Source organism: Annulohypoxylon truncatum, assembly GCF_022578515.1.
Source record: "Annulohypoxylon truncatum strain CBS 140777 unplaced genomic scaffold F4807scaffold_3, whole genome shotgun sequence".
NCBI lineage: Eukaryota > Fungi > Ascomycota > Sordariomycetes > Xylariales > Hypoxylaceae > Annulohypoxylon > Annulohypoxylon truncatum.
The window spans coordinates 223,560-245,422 of record NW_025953789.1 but is presented as its reverse complement, the minus strand read 5'-3'; the positions used below and the strand labels follow the sequence as shown (position 1 = coordinate 245,422).

At 48.8% G+C, this 21,863-nt stretch overlaps 7 protein-coding genes across 7 annotated transcripts; 4 read left to right on the top strand and 3 right to left on the bottom strand.

Moving 5' to 3' along the window:
* The first annotated feature begins 1,367 nt into the window (after positions 1–1,367).
* F4807DRAFT_408601 (uncharacterized protein) lies at positions 1,368–1,632 on the top strand. Its single transcript, XM_047996455.1, has one exon. It carries the CDS (start codon positions 1,375–1,377, stop codon positions 1,543–1,545), a length of 171 nt encoding a protein of 56 aa, XP_047858180.1. The 5' UTR covers positions 1,368–1,374; the 3' UTR covers positions 1,546–1,632.
* Positions 1,633–2,591: 959 nt separating this feature from the next.
* On the top strand, positions 2,592–6,052 carry F4807DRAFT_469542 (uncharacterized protein; the record flags this gene model as incomplete). Its single annotated transcript, XM_048002718.1, has 3 exons — positions 2,592–3,069; positions 3,127–4,426; positions 5,839–6,052. 3 exons carry the CDS (start codon positions 2,592–2,594, stop codon positions 6,050–6,052), a joined length of 1,992 nt encoding a protein of 663 aa, XP_047858179.1.
* Positions 6,053–6,321: 269 nt separating this feature from the next.
* Positions 6,322–8,930, bottom strand: F4807DRAFT_408600 (nucleolar protein Nop5). The gene is made up of 4 exons (XM_047996454.1): positions 8,768–8,930; positions 8,619–8,708; positions 7,193–8,553; positions 6,322–7,114 (listed from the first exon to the last, which is right to left on the bottom strand). The coding sequence occupies exons 1-4, from the start codon at positions 8,800–8,802 to the stop codon at positions 6,750–6,752; spliced, it is 1,851 nt and encodes a 616-aa protein (XP_047858178.1). The 5' UTR covers positions 8,803–8,930; the 3' UTR covers positions 6,322–6,749.
* A 288-nt stretch (positions 8,931–9,218) lies between these two features.
* Positions 9,219–10,515, top strand: F4807DRAFT_456204 (vacuolar ATP synthase subunit D; the record flags this gene model as incomplete). The annotated part of the gene is made up of 4 exons (XM_048000848.1): positions 9,219–9,250; positions 9,308–9,396; positions 9,462–10,354; positions 10,432–10,515. The coding sequence occupies 4 exons, from the start codon at positions 9,219–9,221 to the stop codon at positions 10,513–10,515; spliced, it is 1,098 nt and encodes a 365-aa protein (XP_047858177.1).
* A 132-nt stretch (positions 10,516–10,647) lies between these two features.
* F4807DRAFT_195391 (ribosomal protein S15 precursor-like protein) lies at positions 10,648–11,948 on the bottom strand. Its single transcript, XM_047993748.1, has 2 exons — positions 11,847–11,948; positions 10,648–11,786 (listed from the first exon to the last, which is right to left on the bottom strand). The coding sequence occupies exons 1-2, from the start codon at positions 11,890–11,892 to the stop codon at positions 10,879–10,881; spliced, it is 954 nt and encodes a 317-aa protein (XP_047858176.1). The 5' UTR covers positions 11,893–11,948; the 3' UTR covers positions 10,648–10,878.
* Positions 11,949–12,193: 245 nt separating this feature from the next.
* F4807DRAFT_408596 (ribosomal protein S2) lies at positions 12,194–13,778 on the top strand. Its single transcript, XM_047996453.1, has 3 exons — positions 12,194–12,524; positions 12,589–13,037; positions 13,112–13,778. The coding sequence occupies exons 1-3, from the start codon at positions 12,355–12,357 to the stop codon at positions 13,363–13,365; spliced, it is 873 nt and encodes a 290-aa protein (XP_047858175.1). The 5' UTR covers positions 12,194–12,354; the 3' UTR covers positions 13,366–13,778.
* Positions 13,779–15,052: 1,274 nt separating this feature from the next.
* On the bottom strand, positions 15,053–20,803 carry F4807DRAFT_195349 (ras GEF). Its single transcript, XM_047993747.1, has 2 exons — positions 20,302–20,803; positions 15,053–20,241 (listed from the first exon to the last, which is right to left on the bottom strand). The coding sequence occupies exons 1-2, from the start codon at positions 20,679–20,681 to the stop codon at positions 15,261–15,263; spliced, it is 5,361 nt and encodes a 1,786-aa protein (XP_047858174.1). The 5' UTR covers positions 20,682–20,803; the 3' UTR covers positions 15,053–15,260.
* Positions 20,804–21,863: the final 1,060 nt, after the last annotated feature.

Genomic DNA, 21,863 nt, shown 5'->3' with positions numbered 1-21,863 from the left:
CGCGATGAGGCTGTTTCACCCTAATCTGATGCAGATCTCCCCACTAAGGGTTTGTTAAACTTGACAAGCTTCACTTCGGTTTTTCTAGCCCCAGATGGGTCTGCAACTTGGATGGGGCGATAGCGGCAGTATGCCTAGGTAGGTATGGATTCCGAAGAGAAAAAGGTTCGATCGTACTGGACGTAGCCCTAGTGAAACCTTTTTGCATTCACAGTAGGGCCTAGCCTACCTAGTATTGTCGGCGACAGTATCGATTACAGCGAATTTCCCGATGCTGCGGTCGAAGAGGGTAAAGAATAAAAATAAAAAAAGAGATGCCGTAATCGAATATGCTGAGCACTTGTCAACTAAGCCCTGAGCATTTCGATAAAATCGGCAGATGGATGACGAGGCGTGTTGCCCGCGGCTGTCTCCTTCGCATAAACGCGAAAAGCAAGCCGCTTTCGACGACAATCTCATGCAACCTCATTGACCATCAGATCTTTTTCTTGCCTGGGTAATGTAGGTTGGTGACCTCAATTCGAAAATAAAGCCGGACAATCTCTAAAATGCAGTCACTGTGATGAAAGCAAGTTAGTAAAATGCCAAGATTTCCAAGTTAGCAGTCCGGAAAATTCCAAGATTCCAAGTTGGGTTATGTGGCTGTGATCGTCTGTGGCGTTGCTGTGGTGGTACCTCGGTAGTGGTGTGGCGACTACATACATGCATCAAGATTCCAGGTCCCCATGAGCAAGAAATGTGTATCATCTTCTCCTTTTCTGATAATGATAGCTCATGCAAAATTCTCTCTTTCAAGAGAATGGTTATTTATAGCAATCAATCCAACCAATGAAGTAATACGGTTTCATTGGTCATTCCTGTCAAGTCTCATGAGCAATTTTTCAGAGGTCTCTCGGTGCTCTTCCCCTATCCATCAAAAGCTCCAGCCTTTCAGGGTTAACATTGACCCATGTGATGTCGATACACCTTGCGATATTGTCGTCTATGAGGTAGGTATTCCCTACCTATCGGTCGGTGCCCGGTAAATACTTCCCGAGACTTGACTACACCTGCCCATTCTCGTTATGTAAAGACCGGCCCGGGTTCCTGATAACTTCCGGGGCAGGTAAGGTAAACGGAAAGGCAGGCACTCTCAATAAGTATCGGCAGAAGACTACTTCCGGCGGACGCCACCCGATTGAATTGTCACACCACACCGAAATCTGGGACATCGTACTTTGAAAGCACCGATCAATTTCGATCTCGGCCGGGCGGTTAAGCCCGGATATTCCGCCGTGGCGTAGAGGTCTATTTTATATCTACTATATGCTAGGTTAGTTGCATCTTCATAGTGTGACTGAGTAACAAAATGAAATTCCTCGCTACAGTATTTCCATGAAACTAATGTGTCTTGTTTGCGCTCAGTTTGTTTTTATATCAGTCATTTTCAGTGCTCGCCAAGGCCTGATGTGCGAGATTGTTGATCTGACTTTGATTGAGCTTGACTATTTATGCTTATTAATTTGTTATATCTATGTGATTGTTATAATCTACCTACTGTTCTAAGTATTTATGTTGTGATCACATATGCCTCTTTTACTAATATTGCTTCCGGTATTATTACTAACTACATAAAGATTCCATCTATATTTCTATGGGAAATAACTAAATCTTTATATGAGATAGTATATCTATTTATCATGTAGTGGAACTAATAAGCGAAGTACATATCTAGCTATGGTTATTGTAGCAAACGTAACACTTGATGACAGTAATGGGCTTATAAGGATAAATAGATGTCTATGTTGTAGCGTTTACTAGATAGCATAATGGGAAAGTGGTAGTTTGTAATATATTGAATCATGAAAGATAGGCTCCTGCTCTGCCTTAAATCCTATGCAATGGGTGCCTAGTCTTTTCACACGTATATACTAATTCGACTCCTTTATAGATAAAATATCGTCTTGCCGTTTCTACTATATATATTCGACATCCAAGTAGAGATCAACCATTTGATGATGGTCACTTCCACGTTAGAATACTAAGTTTCATTATTGTATCCTCAACAGCTTCATAAATGATATGGCAGTCGTCAGTTGGTCATCGGCCAGCCACAAAGACCTCGTTTTAGATCCAAGTCAGTCCGAAGCTGCTTTTTTCTGTGACTCACGAATACTTAATATTACAATTGTGACGGTGCCATCCAACGCTTTGGTCAAGTGGTGTGTGCGCTTAGTGTGAACTCGTCCACGACACTGATACCAAGTATTGTTGCCAAAACCTACAAGAATACTTCTACATATTCCTTTACTATTCTTTTTTTAACCGCGAACCTTACCTATTCAAGGCTCTTTCTGCTACCTTTCGTGAGCCATAAACGATTCTTCACAGTAAACGAAATCACCAAACTCGGCACGATGGATGGATATTCCCTTACCCCCGACGGAACTATCTACCCACAACCTGACGGTCGTGGTTTAGATACAATCAATTACTATATTTTTACGAGACTTAATGGACGTCTATTTCCTCTAGCTTGCATCTGTCAATATACGACAGGTACACCATTCGCCGATTCTGGTCGCCAAGTTGTCTACTCATGTGTGGGGATTATGACCATCCTCAGCGACCCAGCTAATCGTTTTGCTATCGAATCTGAGCAATTGATGGCTGCTGATTATTATGATGACCCAATCGAGTGCGCATCTCGATACTCATTTCCAATTACTGAGACCTGCGCACTGCTAGGAGCCAGCCTAGTCCTGCTAGGACCCGAGGACTGGCGGCATAGCTATGAATTCGAGCCCTTATGGCTAGCAGATTTGCATGGCTTGCCTTCTGTTCCGTCAGACGGCTTGGTTGCCATCGATATCACGGATATGAACAACTTAAAATACGGAATCATGACGTTTAGGATCCCTGCTGATGAAGATGCGATCGACATTTCCATAGACAACGATACTACCAAGGCAATTTCCGCCAGTCAATATGTGGCAAGATATCTACAGCATAATGACCTACAAGCAGATGATATGATAAAGGCCGAGGAGCTGGCTAAATTTTCGTTGATCACAGAAGGTCTTATGTACTGTAAGTTCAACAATGTCGCTATAACGTCTATACAGCAACTAACATATGCAACTCAAGTCTCTTGGCCAACACACGATTGGACATGTCGTTTGTTCAGCACTCCCGAGTCCCACTTGGGAACCCGCCCTCTAGTTGATCAATGCTTAGATGTCCTGATCCACAGCACCTCGGAAATCGAATCCTTCGATATGTCTATATTTGAACTACCACTCCTTATCCCGGGCTTCAAGGCCAGGCTACAGAGACGCCTATTCGCGGCTTTGAAAAATCTTGAATGCCATAATTCGGTCGGACAGTTGCTAGCACTTGTCTTCAACGGAGCAACGCAGCTACCCCTGGTTCAGCTCAAGGGACTCTCCGCAAAGGTGCTCGAATCTGCTCTGAAGACAGAAGAGCTTAAGAACGTAACCGAGCTAAGCCTACAAGTCAACAATTTCTGGAGCTCCCCGGACCATATCATAGATGTGATATCCTGTGGACCTTCCATACGCCACGTGTGTTTTCTCCTAGGACCGCCGGAGGCGCGCAACAGCCTAAGGTCCATAGACTTATTGGAAGCAATTGGCAAGAGACCGGAGTTACTGAAACGCATCAAGGTCACATTCACCGCCGCGTATTCGAGAATGGAAAATCACATGGTGTGGAATAGATGGGGAAACAGCTTCCATCCGCCATCGGAGGTCTTCCCGATCTTGAACATGATGGTCACTTGCAGATTTGGCAAAAAGGGCGACGAGCCTGCCAGACCAATAGAGAGATCTCTATATTTTGGTTCAGGCTTGCTTACAGCCGAAGCCTTCACGGCTGGATTCTTACGATGGCTGCCGAATATGCCGCATCACGATGGATATCCCTTTTCTGTCGGCCCTTCAACCCTGGGAAGTACTTCCAAGGCCGAAGTTCACCCCATTCTGTCATATACCGAGGATGAAGTGTTTCCGGGAGGAAGCTGGGTTGTACTAGTTCTCAATGATGCAACAGGAGAGACAAAGGGGAAGTTGAGGGTATTGAAATATGCCTTCGTACAGCTGGATGGTGGCTTGAAGCCTATTGATTACCGCCGCGACTGGCATTGTGGTTATGACGTGGAACCTGATCATCTCCGCGAAGTCGTAGGACTCAAAGGATTCCTACAAATAACAGCACCACATGTAGACCAGGGCTTGGTGGATCGTTTACTGTTGGAGGCTGGGAAGGAAGTCGCAGCGAAAGACGTTCAAGTTCTTCAAAGTCCAGAGTCCGAGCCTTTCAGCGTCATGGACCGCGAAGAAGCATGTAAGCTGTTCAACGAAGTTCTGGCAGGAAGTGAGAACGAAATACGTGGTGAAACGATTGAGAAAGGGTCCATTAGATACTTGTAAGTCCTTGAAGGTTTACTAGGACGCTTTGTTGATTGGCTTGGATTGGGTTCTATATGCTTGGCTTACGGGTAACGGAGTGAGGATGTCACTCAATATATTACAGGGGAAACCACAGGTTAAATTGTGTTATCTAATTCCTTTCTCCGAGACCCTAAATCTATAATGATTGGTCTTCCCTAGATGTGTATATTGCCCCCGAATGCTCTGGACAAATAAATCACTGTGCTTGTACTGAAGCAACAGATAGTAATTCGAAATCTTTCGGTTTCGGCGATAATGCGTCTTTTGTATTGAATATCAACAACAGAAACGTTGCTGACCGGACACTTGAATTACTCGGCCATTGGTGTCCCAATGTATCCTACGGAGTTTGGTGTGCACCTCGCGAGAATAAATCCCTGTATTGCCTATTCAAAACTTCGCGATAGAAGTTTAAATCCATTCTCAATTTCGTATACGAGAACAGCACCTACCTAGAGACTACAACATCCAAACATCGACTGTAATGCATACCTTCCTCTTTATCCAAACCAAGTAGATATGGAACCATACCTATGCTTTACCAAGCCAACTTCCTCACCATCCTCAACCGCCCTGTAGCGTGGAATCATCCCGGCTAGGAGCTAACATCTACAATGCCTTCCAATTTTCCACAAACGAAACCCTCCCCAATGTTTCCGTCGGATACTAGCAGTCCACCGTTGTAGCCCTGATATCTAGGGGCTTTGAGGCTGTACTCATCGACATGATGTTCACTTCGGCCCAAGCCGCCACCGCAGGAAATTGGATCGAAGAAATGAGCCCAAACAAGCGCATCGTCATAATATACGCGACGCACGGACACGACAACCATTGGTTAAAGGTGCTGTACATGTAGAAGCGATTCCCACTCGTAGAAACTGTTTCGGCTCAAGCGTCGATCGATAACATGCTCACACAGCTAAAAGGCGAGCTTTAGACCTTCTGGCATGAATTGCGTCATAATACGGAACTAAATGCCCTCTGTCTGATTTGCTCTTAGGCTTGCTACTGATAAGTCTCCTATGGACCGAACTCCCGTCTTATTATTTCCTCAATACACCAATCTCTGACAACCTACCTATTCTGGGATCATAGCTCCGGGGAATCATATCAAATCGTTGCGAAGCGGTTCTAGAACAACAAGTCTACGCTTTTGAGAGACACCTTCAAAGCTGTGGATGTATGGCACTCGGATAGTCACGAGACGACGCTTCTTCATACCCCCTCGTTGAAGATGGTCGTAACGGAAGACATCGTATATAATAATGTCTACATGGAAATAGCCGAGTCTCATTCACAAATCCAGAAAGATACATGGGCGAATTCACTAGACAAAAAAAAAAAGCCTCTGCTAACCAACTAAAATCGTCATTGGATCTCACCACAGACCCGGGGGCGTGGACGGGGCCATCAACATCAAAGCTTCGCAGACGTACATCAAGACGTTTAGGAAGCCGCACCAGACGGTTACGAGTGCCGAGGATTTGTATGACAAAGTCGTGGAGGAGTATCCGAATCGGATAGGAAAACTACTGGTCTTATGCCTAGGTTGCCTAGCGCAATTTCCATCGAACAGTCAGTCTAAACGAGATGAGCTATGAACGTTTAGAATTAGAGAAGGCTTTCAAATGTCGATAGAAAAGCCTATTAGGGATATACTCGTATAAAAGCAAGTTATCTCGTAAAAATTCAATATTACGTTCGTAGGATTTGGGCCGGAGTTATGTGATATCAATATACCTAAGGAAAAGGGGTTAGCATTGTGGATTTCAAGGGGACTAAGATGATCGTTGGATTTTACGTGGAAAACGAGGTTGATCCCTTGTAGCTAGTAAAAGGTAAGCAAGAGAAGAACGTCCTAAATGTAACTGGCAATAACTTGAATAATACAATGTCTAGCGGACTGCCATTTTGACTTTCTTTACACACCTATTAGTTACTAGGTAGCAAATTGTGTCTTCTGCTAGACCAGAAATTCCTTCTTAAGAGGTAACATATACGCGGCAGATTAAACCACGACACAAACACCAATAGCAAACAAAGCAAGCAACATAGAACCGCAAAACTGTCTTGATGATAGATAGCAAGGTATCTGTATCTAGCTGCCGCATCAAGCTCCACTGCCTAAAAGAGCCATTGCATTGATTGATTGAACCAACTCCAACAAACATTCACTTAAACTTAAACCCTGGTATGACCACCCGGAACGCCGACCCCTATGATTTCAAGCAATCGCGATCACTTTTCCCGACGAGTATGGTACAGAGGAAGAAGAGTGTTATCAAGGAACAACCCCATTTATGCGGCCTTCTCCTTCTTTGACTTCTTCGACTTCTTCTTCTCTCCGTCGTCCGTGTGCTTTCGCTTCTTGTCGGGCTTCCCGGCCTCAACTTCGACCTCGGCCGTGGAGGCCTTAGCTTCTGCCTTCTTCTGCTTCTTTAGCTCTTTCTTGCTGATGACCTGCGGCGTTCCGTCGGCGGCCATCTTGACGTCACCTCGCTCGTACTTTCGCTTGAACTTAGTGACTGAAATGCCAGCTTCCTCTGCTAATCGAGAATAATCGGCCTCAGATAGCTTGGCGGGGGTCTTGGGAGTAGATTCGCCATTTGTGGCCTTCTTGCTCTTCTTTTCTGATTTCTTCGGTGTCTTCTCCTTTGATTTGGCTGCTAGTTCGTTAGCTAATGCTGGATCCTGTTGATGCCACTTCTTGTATAGCGAAGCAGCGGGTTTTAGGAATTTACCATCTTCAGCACCGTTCATCTCCACATCTGAATCCTCTTCTTCCGATTCGTTGTCTCCGTCGCCCATTGGGGTGTCTTCAACCTCTTGTATCAAGGGCTTGCTAGGCGTCTTCTTAGCAGAGGTAGAGACAGCATCCGCGTCTGCGTTGTAGTTTCGTGTCGGCTTAACCTCGAACTTGGAGGGGGTAGCACCATTCGGAGCAATCTTGGTACCCTTGGATACTATCGGCTTGCCTTCCATTCTTCGTAGCTTGTCCTCAAGCAATGCACGAAGTCGAATACCCATGTCTGCTCTCTCGTCGTCATCCACTGGGATTTCCTCACCGTCGGCACCCTCGGTGCTAAGCTCAGAGAGGGCATCGACACGTAGACATAGGGCGGCCTTGGCAGATAGTGTACGGGCGATCTTTCCCTTGTTCTTGCCAGTTGCCTGTCCAACCAGAGAAGAGTGATAGATAAGACCATACTTGGGCGTGTCGTGCTTGGTCTTTAGGGCGCGGAAAAGAGCCTTCTCCGCACCCAAAATCTGGATGGTGCTACCAGGACTCTTGGCTAACTTTAGAAGGGAGCCGGTGTGTGCGATGAGACGAGCACCGACCAGCTCACCGAGGAGTTCGGTTAGGTTAGGGGCAATCGCCTTCATACGCGAGGTCAGATACTGGGAGAGCTGTTGTCGATATTCGGTGAAGCTGATCACCTGCTCGGCGAGAAGCTTGATGTTCTCGAGATCAAATTCGAGGATTTCAGTACCCATACTAACTTCAGCAGCGGCCTTTACTCGAGTTTCAATATCCTCGGGTAGAATCTCGGAGAAGTCCGTGCTGGCAGCATTTTCTCGCGTGCCCATATGTATGATAATGCGGGCATAGGCGAGGTTGTCTTGGACAATGCGGTCCAACTCCGGGAAGTGCCAGCCATACCACTCCTTCACACGCATAGCATAGTTGTTCAATTCCTTGTCTAAATCATCAAGAAGCTTGATGGCCTGAACAATCATAACATCCACCTTATCGGGAGAGAACTTTAGCTTGTGCCGAGAGATAGAGTGGGATAGAGCAAGAGCCATGTTTCCAAGATAATCGTTATCTAGCTCAGGGAAAAGCTCAGGAAGATATGTTTTGATCGCTCGGAAGAGGTCATTGGTGGTTGAATCGGATACTGGTGTAATGCTCAACTGGGGCAGAACGTTGATAGCCGCACCCAATTTCGGATCAGCGACAGCCAGAGACGCTTTTCGTTCCTCCTTGATGTCGTTAAGTAGGTTCTGTAACATCGGGGTAACTTTTCCCTCTGTTAATGCAGTGTATTCGCCTAGAGCCTGGGCCGAATCTTCGAATTTCACCATCTTCTTGAGGGACAGCCTATGCGAAGCCGATGAGCATGCGTTCTTGACCAATTGGCATTAGCCTCAAGTTGGTGAACTTACATCGAATTGATGGCCTCAGCGCTTGAAAGCTGCTTGTTGATATCATCTCGTGACAACAACTTCTTGTCTTTAGCCTTGAACAGGCCGTAGCTATCATCGCGTCAGTACTTAAGCGCACAAGAATTTAGATTGAAATGCGAGGAACTCACCCCGCGGGCGTTTCGGCAAGAACGAAGAGAGGCATGATTGCAGGATATCTGTATCTGATTGCTCGTTGTTCCTGCAGAAGCTCTCTTCGCGATAGGATTTGAAGATTGGGAAAAAAAGATTAATACAAGAGCTACTGCTTTGGAGTAAAATTTTATTCGACTTTGGAGAGGAAAAAAATTGGGAAGCTACCGCATAAAAGTGGACCTGGCAAAATGTGGGCGCCACTCAAAGCTTCGTTCCACGACTAAACCCCTCCTTAGAAAGGTAAAACTCCGTTATTGGAATACAATGGGCTTTATCGTGGTCTTATCTACATTATTGGCTTAAGCCACATAAAGCAACCTCAAAGCTTCTAGGTTGCAACGCAATTCATTGGACGCAACTGTTTTGAGATTCACTCTTGAAAGCGATTCATCCCCTTCCATCAACCGCAACAACATATACGTAAAAATGGAGGGTCTGTTCTTCAATGTCAATAACGGGTAAGGATACTATCAGATATACTCACTAATGGCTGGTAGCTAACGTCTCCGAAACAGCTACATCGAGGGCATTGTACGGGGTTACAGAAACAGTCTTCTGACCGGTGCCAACTATTCCAACTTGACACAATGCGAGACCATTGACGGTATAGCTCCTATATCAACAAATGCTCCTACGATGATACATGATGTATCTAATAAACCTAACTAGATCTCAAGCTGCAGCTTGGTCCCGCTTACGGCGACTTCCTCGGATCCCTCCCCCCGAATCCGTCTACCTCCAGTCTCGCCGCCAAAACCACCGACAAGCTCGTCTCCGAGTTCCGATACGTCCGCGCGAATGCGGTAGGGTCGCTCGCACAGTTTCTCGATTATCTAACGTACGGCTACATGATCGACAACGTCGCTCTCCTAATCACCGGTACCCTACACGAACGAGACACCCGTGAGCTGCTAGACCGATGTCATCCGCTAGGATGGTTCGAGACGATGCCCGTCCTCTGCGTCGCGACGAACATCGAGGAACTGTACAACAGCGTGCTGATAGAGACGCCGCTAGCCCCCTATTTTAAGGGTAGTCTCAGCCACCAGGACCTAGACGAATTAAACATCGAGATCGTCCGGAACACGCTGTACAAGAACTACCTCGAAGACTTCTACAACTTCGTCAACACCCACCCGGATATGTCCGGCACACCCACGTCCGAAGTTATGAGCGAAATCCTGGAGTTCGAGGCTGACAGGCGAGCTATCAACATCACGCTCAACTCCTTCGGCACGGAGTTGAACAAGGCCGACCGCAAGAAGCTGTACCCTAGCTTTGGCAAGCTATACCCTGAGGGTACCCTGATGCTGTCGAGGTCGAACGACTTCGAAGGTGTCAGGTTGGCGGTGGATGGTGTCTCCGATTACAAGACGTTCTTCGATGCTGCGGGACTGGGCGGCGGGCCGTCGGGACCGGGTAACATGGCTGGCGGCGCCGGCGGCAACGAGAGAAGTTTGGAGGATATGTTCTACCAGAAGGAGATGGAGATCTCCAAAAGTGCCTTCACGAGACAATTCACATACGCCATCGTATACGCGTGGGTGAAGCTAAGGGAGCAAGTAAGTCTATCTCTCATATATCTGTTGTTGAGAAAACTGCCTATTCCAATACACAGGTTCTAACCGTTTTTTCGTAGGAAATCCGCAACATCACGTGGATCGCCGAGTGCATAGCGCAGAACCAGAAGGAGAGGATTGGCAACTACATCAGCGTATTCTGATTTCCCCACGTACTGTACCTTTGTACTCGCCTCTGCTCTTTCGCTCACCTCAAAAACTCTGTAGAACTAATGGACGGGATACCAAACGGAACTAGCATTTCGAAGCTGTGATTGCTACTTGTTTTTGCTTTTGCCTTTGCTTCTGCTTCTATTTTTCTTCCTGTTCTTACAACAAAGGCGCATGGCTGATGGACAGATAGTTAGAAGCTTTTCTCGCGTTCTCGAAAGGGGCTGCTGGTGTTTTTTGTATTTGTACATAAGTACATGCATGGTATTACAGAGTATGCATCTAGGCCACCCTATATGATACACTTCGAAGTAGCATAGCATAGCATCCATATATCGACCGACGGCTTCCACTTTTTATAAGGTGATTTGTCCCTTCCAGGTCGCTGGGCTCAGGCCCAGAGTCTCAATCATGTGCTTCCACCTATCGCTTCCCCTTTCCTTGCGGTCCATATACCGCATGAGCCTTTGTCGTCGGTGGAGCATCAATCTTAGATCTCGCTTTCCTGCCTTGTCCTTATAGCCTCTCCCCTTCTCCAGTTCGTTGGCCAGAGCACGGATCTTGGCCGTCAGGATGGCAATCTGCACCTCGCTGCTCCCCGTGTCGGGACCGCCCCGCACCGGCTTCTCCTCCCTCTCCCGTCCTCGCGCGAGGGCCTTCGGCCTCAAAACCTGGTCGGTCTGGTGCCTGCCGAAAGTCTCCACGCACCGCCGGATATTAGCGTGCAGCCTATCCCTTGCGGAGCCGTTGCTCATGTGCGTGATGCGCCGTATCGCCTCCATGGCCTTCTCGTGCCGCCTCTGGTGCTCCTCGAGGCGCGCGTTGTACTCCTCGGAGTCCTCGGGGACGAGCGGCGTCCCCATCGGCCGGGTCAGGTTGTACGCGTTCTCGATGGCGGACGCCATCTCCCGCTCGTCGATCTGGTTGTTCATGATGTGGTGCGAGGTGGGCAGTTCGTGCGGCTCCGCTAGTATGTTTCCCTCTGCGTCGACGGGCGGCTTGGAGAACGGCTCCTGGCCGGCGTAGTCGAAGGACTCGATGAAGGGCGTCTGGATGCCCCGGATGGGACTCCCGAGCTGTCTCGCCTTGACGGCGTCGATCTCCTCCCGCCTCTTATTATGGGCGGCCTCTCGCTGCTGTATTTGCGCCCATCGGTAAGGGTCCTGCTTCTCTAGCCGCTTCTTCTCCTTTTGCGACAGAGATGCGGTTTGGGTGACGGGGAGGAAGGCCGGGGTGGGCTGTTTTGCGGCTGGTCGTAGGCATACTGTTGAACCATTGTTAACCAAGAATGGTCATTGAAAGCAAAAGTATGCTTTCTCCTTACATGAAAAGGTGCCTAGGCGCTGCACACCTGGTATTCGAGGCGGCATGGCGGCGTATATTGAAGGTTGATAGAAGGGAATTGAACTTTTAGCAATTGATCCACTTTATTGGATCTGCAGGACAGAGCAGGACAGAATCAAGCCACAACCCACCCCACATGCTTACCTAAGGCTATGAGTTTGAAGAAAATTGCGGAGTGGATAAATGTGGTGACCGATCTAGCGTATGTAGGTACGTTGACATTGTACCTGACGTAAAAATCGCTAGGTACCGTGGGGTGTAGCTTTACCCAATTGGCATTAGCGTCTCCAAACCCTAAGCTCTCGCACCAAATCACAATTCGATCTTGGTCAAATCATCCCGCGAACTTTTTTTTCTACCTTTCAGGAAATTCCCAATCCCTCTCGACAAGACAATCGCGACGCAACGCAACGCAAATCCCTAGATTTCCTCACTTTCTTCTTCACCCTCTTTCACTTCTTTAATCGTTGCGCAAACCAGTCTTCAAGATGGCGCCCTCTAACCTCCCCACCTCCATGCACGCGACGTCCCAGGACATCGAGATGCTCCTCGCCGCGCAGTCTCACCTTGGATCCAAGAACTTGCAGGTTCACATGGAACCTTACCTCTGGAAGACCCGAGCTGACGGTGTCAATATCCTCAACATCGGCAAGACCTGGTATGTCTTCTATTATTCTAACAATTTGCGCAATTAGCATAATTCTAATTCGAATTCTTTGTAGGGAGAAGATCGTCCTGGCCGCTCGTATCATTGCTGCCGTCGACAACCCCGCCGATATCTGTGTCATCTCTGCCCGTCCCTACGGTCAGCGTGCCGTCCTCAAGTTTGCCGCCCACACTGGTGCCGTTGCCATCGCCGGTCGATTCACCCCCGGTTCTTTCACGAACTACATCACCCGATCTTTCAAGGAGCCCCGCCTAATCGTCGTCACTGACCCCCGCACCGACGCCCAGGCTATCAAAGAGGCTTCCTACGTCAACATCCCCGTTATCGCCCTTTGCGACACTGACTCCCCTACCGAGTACGTCGACGTTGCCATCCCTACTAACAACAAGGGTCGCCACGCCATTGGTTGCGTCTGGTGGATGCTTGCCCGTGAGGTCCTCCGCATCCGTGGCACCATCGCCAGCCGTGACATTCCTTGGGATGTGATGGTCGATCTTTACTTCTGTATGTTAAACCGAGCCATAAACTGCCCTAGTTTGTGGAAATGGATGTGGGGAAAAGCTAATACTAGTATCTAGACCGCGACCCTGAGGCCGAGGCTGAGGAGAAGGTCGAGGAGGAGAAGGTACCTGGCGCCGAGGAGGTCGGCCCTGCTGCCATCGAGACTGGCACTTTCGCTGCTGCTGGTGCTGACTGGGAAGCCGCCCCTGCTGGCTTCGCCGCTGCCCAGACTGGTGGCTGGGACGGCCAGACCGATGAGTGGGCGAACGCTACCGGTGCACCTCCTGCCGGTGAATGGGGCGCTGCCGATGCTAAGGACAGTACATGGTAGAAGAATGGCTCTAGAAACTGGGATGGCCCTAACGGCCAGGGACTTCTAACTCAAACCCCCGCGAACGAATTATAGATGGTCTTGGTAGCACCATCACACATCACCGCGATACTTGATTTTCCTTTTGCAACAGACGGATTGATAGAAAGGAGTACGGGTAAACTTGACAGCACTAATGAGGGAAAGATATCCGAACTTCGGACTGGTTTTCATTGAGTCTTCAGTGTTTAGGGTTGGTCCGACTTGAATTTATAGGCAGTCGACCAATTCCTATCGAAGATGATGTGGAAACTATCCGGGGCGAGGGGGAATGCCCTGTGCAGTCAAAGGGGTGGACTTAATCGTTATCCCGCCCAGTTTCTCCTAGCTTATTTAGTCTTGGTTGCAGAAGAATAAATGAACGATTCCCAGCACGTCTAATGAGTTAAATCATATTTGGTGATTTGAGTAGAGGGAAGATGAAAACTTACCGTGATAAACAGCTTCTCCTAGCCCTTAGGTGTATACCAACCCATATGGCATTGTTATAAACAAAGATATCATGATAGACATGGGATAGGTGTACACACGAGGGAAGTATCTTTTTGAACATCTCACATATGAACCTACCTAAGTGTGTATAAAGGCGTCACGATATCCAACGACCAACCTTCCTACCTACGTAGGTACTCCAGAATTCTTATCATCGCGTTCCTCATCACTCAAAAACGCCTAACACAACATCACAGTATCATACAACAGCACAACACGCAGACATCAACTCGAGTAATGGAACGGGCATAAACAGATAAATATATGAGTATGATGGGTATGGGGTATCTGAACAATAGACCAGAAGAAGAGCTTGCACACGCGCGATTACTCCACTCCCTCTGCCTCTTTCCCCCCTTTCCTTTCTCTTCTCTTCTCTCTATCACTCATCCCTTCCTTACACTTTGCTACTTCGCCTACACCTACACACCTATTCCTACACATCGATTCTTTCAGCGGCCCCTTTTGGCTTTTATTTTATACGTTTCGCGCCTCGACTCGACTCGACTCGACCGGCATACCCATGCCATGCCATGCAAAAAATATGTACTAATCTCGGCATCCCCACTGCCTTTTCCCTTCGTATTTACCATCTTCATTGCCTCCCCATCATCGCCTCCTCATCCCCTAAAAACAACTTCACCCCGCCCCCTCCCCCTTTCAGATTGATATCGTTCATAGACGTTAAAAAAAAACCACACACTAAACACTAAAAAGAAGAAAAAAAAGAGGGGGAAAAGATGATTATACGTGACGGAACCGCTGAACTCCGGTGATGTCGATGATGATGGCGGCGACCATGGTAAAGGTATAATAGTAAAAAAATATAAAAAATGCACTCCCCGCGTCCCGCGTCGTAATTTGCTCCTGGCCCCGCGCCCACCGGAAAATAAAACCTTGGTCTCGCCATGTTGTATATTTGAATTTCCGCTCCCAGTTTGATCGCCATTGTCGGGAAGTAAAAAAAAAAGAAATACGTCAATAGTATGCTACATGCGAAAAGAAAAGGTGGTGCGTAGTAAGGGGTACTCTCGCCCCCGAATCGGGTGGGGTATCGGGTTTCGAAGAAGCTGTGTCTCCGTTGCGGCAACGGGGAAAATCTCGTTAATATGGATGGTGTATCGTGGTATCGTATGGGGGTATTATATACTAAGGATGGCCAAAAACCTGCGTGTTTGTACAATGGTGACGAATTTTAAGCGAACCGAGTATCGTCTATGATGTCCTTGATTGGTAGTAAATGAAATAGGGGTATGCGAGCGATGGTGACATCAATCATTGACACATGATGTACAGATTATGTCGAATAATTTCGACGGGTAGACTAGCTGATGCTGTTCCTTTTCGTAGAGAATGCTTGCCATCTATTCCAGACTTTCTGAGTGTTTTCTGATGTCCTCGTCGCTCAAAGCGCTCATCCAGAGACAGCGTTCCGTGATACCTTCGATGGGCTGGAACTGGTAATGAGTGCTGGCTTCAAGTAGGCGAAGCAACGTCTTCACCACCGAAGCGGCGATACGGCAACGCTCAAAATTGACCAAGGGTGCTGTGGTTGGCGAGCTAGCAATTTCGGACGGCCGTTGCGAGTTGAAAAGCAAGTCGTGGGTATAGATACCGACAAAAGGAATACACCCGATAATAGAAGCGGTACCACCACCTTCCATCTCGGCTCGGAGATTGTAGAAGTTCTTCGTAGGCGAAACGAGGGTCTCAAGATCCTTCATAGTCTTTAGGTCGGTAGGTGGAACCATAGCCCAAGTCCTGGCTAGCCTCGCTACTTCGTTTGACGTTAAAGCAATGGTGATCTGGCTCATGGTGGCAAAGTTGCGATATCTCCTGCAATGGCTAGCGATGTGAAGGAATTTGATGATGCAACGCGCTCGTTCCTCTATATCTTGCGTAAGGACAACTTCTGAGATGACCCACTTGACGATGATATTGAACCGTGCGATGACAACTTCAACACCATGGGCGTCCGTGTTTCGAAGAAAGTCAACCCACGACCGTGAGTCATTGTTGGAATTTTTCCATCGCATCTCGATCAGCTCTCTCCAGTCAACCTCATTCAGGGCGTCCTTTTCAATCAAGGTGAATTGCTGAGCAAGTATCTCGGAGTCGAAGGCAAGTATGAAAGGCAGATGAGCCGAGTTCTTTCGGCCACCTTCGGCAGATAAACGAGGCGCATTGCGCAACGCCTCTCCCGTGCCGGTTGGGTCCCTAAGCGAACCTGAACCATGACGGTACATAGCAGTAGTAGGCGTCGTATCAGGTGTAGGCGGCAACGGTTTCTGGGCCCAAAGCTGGTGTTCATGAAGCTGCGGAACATGATCAGCCTCCGAACCCTCGGAAGCATGTGTACGCGTTAACGTCATGGGAGGCGAAGGAGGTTTATCTCTGGACGTGAAGGTAATTCTGCCCTCAGTATCAGGGGACCCGGTATTTATGGGAGTAAGCTTCCTCGGTGAATGTGGTTCTCCAAAGATGTAATCGTCAGCTTCAGGCATTTCACCCGACATTTCGGATGATAAAGCAGAATCATTATCACTGTCAACGTCTAGAAATGAGGGATCTTCTGGCGCAGTTTCTCCGGCCTCGATCTTGTTGATACTCTCAGTCTTCTCCACAAACTCATAAGATGGGCGAACCGAAGTGGTAGCAACAGCCTCGTCACTCTCTCCTGGTGGCGTGTCCGGGCCTACTAGTATTGAGTGGTCTGTCCATTCCTGAGTAGCCGTCTTGCTACGCCCGTCGTCTGTCAATCCTCGATCAAGTAGAGGCGTTGAGTTATAAGTCTCCCTTGAATCTTCCGACAAGAACGAAATCGCCTCGGAAAGCCGGGGAGCGGCAAGGTTTTCATTGAGCGGTGTATCGTGGCTTTCTTCCATTGGAGAAAGAATTTCCTCATCGATATGTTGCTGACGGTGCTTTCGTTTTTCTTCTTTAGCTTGCTCTATCTCAGGTGTTGTTGCTGGGGGCCGTTCTTTGAGTTCATCAAGATCGCTTTGCGGTATCTTTGACGGTTCCATTGAGAGTTTGATCATCTTCCTCTCATATTTGCCCTCAAGTTTCATAAGCGCCGACTCGACGCCTCCATCATCGTCCACGTCATCTGGGATTTGAGCAAGCTTTTGAGCCTCGGCCTCGAAAGACGGTCGCATTATTGGCTTCGACGAATGGGTGCTGAATAAGGATGCTGGTGCACGTTTCGGGGCCTGCTCTGCCATAGCTCCTAAAGAGAATACTTCCGCTCGTTTTTGAGAATAATCGCTGCTGACGATATCAACAAACCCGCTCGACTCCCCAATAGGGCTGCGTAGATAAGAGCTCCTCAAGGAGTCCGTATAAGTCGTTAACGAGCCTACAGACCGTGATCTATGAAGCGGTCTGTGAATTGGTGCATTGTCTAGGTCATGTACATTAGTCACACCTCTCAGATCTCCACCTGGCCGTCTTCGAAGGACTCGAAGTGGCGGGGGCATAACTTCTGAAGCTACGGATCCCTCTGAATACGTAGTCGCATCAAAACTCCCAATCGTAGACTGTGCAGCGATGCCGCTCTGGAAGGATGCCCATCGACGATGAGCAATGGAGCCTCTAGACCTATAGCTACGGCTCGATTGCTGACGTTGATGTCGTTTCACGTAGCTTAATGGGGGTTTGCTGGGCGACTGCTTAACAAAGCTGACTGACGGGCGCGCGGTAGGAGTGGTTTCTACGGATGAACGTTCTCGGCCCAACGTTTCCAAATCAGGAACAAACGGCGGCAATGGGACACTGGAGACAGAGTGTCTAGAAAGTTGCTTGCCAAGGAGATACGACGATCTTCTCGGAGTACCCTCGCGCAAGGCTTGTCCAGGCGGCGTTGTTGGTGGCGTTAGATCAGCATCACCGCCGCCAGCAGCCCGCATCATGCTCTCCGCAAAAGCTTCGACGGATGGATTCCATGCCGTAAAAGTACCAGTCATAAGTGGGTAATCGCCAGGGGGCAAAGTTCCATCGACAATAACAATAGACTTGCTTCCAGCCGTAATCGCCGCATCGCTGGTAGGCCGCAGTTCAAACGAAGAGTCTAAATGGGCTACAGAATACTCAATGGGGGGATTGGCCACCCCTGTATTGTCGTCATTATTATTATTATTGTCTTCGGTTGCGGCTTCGATAATGGCGTCCTCTTGCACAGCCTTTTTGAAATCCTCGGCAATAGTAGCACCAAGGAGATCGATTCGCACGGCAGCACGGGTACCGCTCGGGGGAGGCGGTCGTGCTTGCGGAACAACCGCCGTTCCCGGAAGTCTGTTAGTCGTCACGCCCCGAGGCCCAACTGGTGCGATATCGATGAAATTCCCTCGCGTGGATAAAACACCCTGTCCCCTCGTGCTCAGCGCTCTCCGCACACTGCCGATTAACTTTTTCATGCCTTGTCCCGACATCGCCGACGCAGAACCTTTCTCTTTCGACCCTTCAGTAGGATGCGTTTGGAAAACTGTAGTCTGACGCGCCCCTCCCCAGGGACTTGGGGGGTCTATCTCGACAAAAGCTTGAGCTGGAGGCATAATATTTCCCCGAACAAGGCTGCCAGCATATGGCAAAGTCAGCAGGAGCTCGGCGTTCTTGTACAAAACTTTTTCTGTTACTGAGCCATGATCCCGAAGAGAATCTGTGAGACTGTTGTTCCGCCTATGAGACGTATGGGGCCTAACGCGTTTCCCGGTCAGAGCGCGCGGAGTAGACGCAACAGGATCCGCATTGGTGTAGATAGAACTGGGATCAGCAGGATGCGCAGCGAGGCCAGAACTCGTATTAGGTTCGCCAATCCGGAATCCCTTAGCCGGAAATGAACATGACACCACATCGAGACTCGCAATACTAGTTGGCGATGTCTGTCTCCGGTCTAATTCAGTAGTGGGCCGCCCCGCCTCCTCGTCCACTGGCGTATCCGCGCGCGCGTCGTCGAGTAAAATCGAATCGAGATGACCAGCCCTAGATACGTCTTGATAAAAGGTATTTTCAGGGCGCAGGCCAGCTTCCGATAGGTGGACATCGTACAACTGCGGTAGGTCGTCAGGGTCGGATTCCCAGAAGCTCGGGTCCAAGCCAGCATCTCGATGACCAGCAATTCCACCGGGAGCAATAGGAATATCGGAACCCAGCGACGAATCGAATTCTGGGCCGTCCCAAAACTGCGCACATACTCGCCTCCAACATTTCTTCAACTCAGCTAGGATCTTCAACTGGACCTTCCTACCACGCTCATCTTGGGAAAGCTCCTCAACAAAGTCGTTTATAAGGTTGCAAAACATCACACGGAGGTGGTAATCCACGACAAAGTCGTCGACAAAGTAATTAAGGATCCAGTGCCTCATAGCCACAAACGTCCTCACCCTAACCACCATCCCTGTCTCGTCATCGCGGGATACGGCCCATCTAAGTCTAGCAACTAGCATCCGGAGCAAATCATGGGTATCGAGAAACGCGCGGAAAGTGAGGAAGAAATCAGAAATTAGTTCGTAATCCAAAAAAGTAGGAGAGGTGATTTCAGCAACTAATCGTGGTGGCGTAGCGGCCGTCACGGCATTTGTGGTTGACGAATAGCGCACAATCGCACGGTCGTCGCAGGCTGGCTTAAAAGTAAGCGCATCAAACATGCTGGGCTCTATAACCAAGTTTGTTGAGTGGTACGTTGATCGAACGGGAGGAATAGGAGATCGAGGTGTGGGAATGGTGGCAGGACTAAGTAAGCCCGGTGACGGTATCTGGATGTGAGGCGTAGAGCTCGCCCTTTGTCTTACGGTATCTAGAGATTCTGGGCGAAGAGAGTTAAGTTCACGAACAGGCGGTCGAAAGAACGAGGCGTTACTCGAGCGGACGTCTTCGGTGGGAGCATATGACGAGCCTCGGATCAAAGGCGTCCCCCTAAGAGTGAATCTCGGCGTGCCTAACTTCCAGGAAGGAATGGATACTTGTAGAAGTTGGCTTGGATCCGGGCCTGCATCTTCGGCGGTTTTCGACCTCGATTCGTTCTGCGGCTTTGATATCACGACCTTGAACACTCCGGCATCCCCCTCTTGTGCTATGCTTGCGTCCTGAATGGTTGAGTCCGACATCGCGCGACGATTCCGGGTTTTAATTGATTTTAAATCGAAGTAGGCCTTCTTCCTTACAACTCCGGGTGACGGAGATTCGGTTTGGGGGGTAGGGGTCCATTGACCGTTAAGCAGCTCACTATTGTCATCGGACCTTATCTTATTCTGAGTCAGAGCATCTAAACCTGCCGTGCTTGGTGGCGTTGCCGGGAATGTGAAATTAGGTTGTGGATATCTCTGGTTTGCTGGCCTTATAGTAGGTCTATTGCCGTTCTGGTGGTTAGTAATAGCATGAGTAGTCACATATCCAGTTTACCCGTACCTTAAGTATATTTGACCATTGTTACCCACGTTGGCGACGGTGAAATGCCTCCCTTCCCGGCCGGCTGAACCTCCGTCTGGTGCTATATTCCACTTGTCGCCCTCGGACTCCCATTTTGCTTTATTTCCATCTTGACCGCCAGACCTCCTCTCGCCTGCCGGTACCAGCGGCCTTGAGCCAGTTAGAGGTATGCGCACTTTAGATCCCCCGATTTTACTAGCTAGACCACCGAATGGCGGTGATTTTTTTGAAATTGGACTTCGGGGTGGTACCGTCGGCGATTTTTTATTATTTGACGAATCTGCTTTTGAGGACTGGAGAAGACTAGGATTCGACCGTGTGGGCAACGGCAGGTGTAAGCCTTGAGGTCCTACCTCCATGGCTCTCTACTGCGCGGCAGAACAGTGTCTGCTAGAACCAATGATGACGGACGAATGCATTGAAGGTCGGGGATATGAGACTAATCGATTAGATCCACGGGGAGAAAGGAGAGAATAATATTTAGGCCCCTTTTTCAAGCAAAGTAGCGCAACTCGACGATATGTAGCGTATGCTTCTTGGTCTTGGGAATGTCGCGCGCACACACTCGGGCTACCATCTAGGCCTTCTCTCGTTCATGCGTCTATGGTACTTCGTATTCGTCGACAAGTCGGATATTTTGTTTGGGCAATGTCTCGACGGATCAGCTCGTTGCCAATGACTACTTCGGTTGTGACCAAAATGTCCGTTTCCTTCACGAACGCACGACGCCCCAAGACCGTCCCCTTTACGAGCCGTTGAATGCGACGAAAGTCAATTGGATGTGGACCGGTTGGACAACGGCGGTGTTGAGTGGTGAGAAGGAGAGTTTACAAGGGCCGCGGATGGCAGAAGTATCATTTGGCAGATTTGGGGGCTCTCGGGAACCTTCTTACTAGGTTTGGCTAGGTTGTCTAGATTGGTGCTTGCCAGTGCTTGCCTGCCCTGCACACGCCCCGTCGCTGCTAAACTAACACTCAATGCCTGCAATTGCCTGCAAAGTTGAAGGCGAGCGCACTGGCCCCGGCTGCCGGCCAGGTCCTAAGCAGGGAATACATCCATGGATTACAGGGGCTATGGTCATCGAGGTGGTCCCATTCGCTGGATTTTCGCGCACAGGCAGACAGGTCAACTGCAATTTACTGTGGCTGGCCTACTAGCCCCGGTCTACATGTCCCCTCCAATAATAAATTTACAGGCAGTTACAGAAATACATGGGTACATGAACACTGCACGGACTTAAGTCAGACTGGAATTGGGGAATGGAAGGAAGACTCGAGACGGCGTCTTGAATCTTATCATGTAGTGTAGCATTGGATAGGTACTGCTGGTACGTACAGTTATGTGCTGGAAACTTGCACCGAAGACTTGTAGACTTGTAGACCTGGAGTCATACAACTTTCTTCTCTTCAACAACCAGAAGCCAGGAAACAAGAAGCGATATATACCTCTATATATATCCCATAATTAAGGAACATCCAATCGTATACTTTCGGCACCGAGTTACTTTGCAAACATTGTCCGATAAAGCAGAGAGAATCATG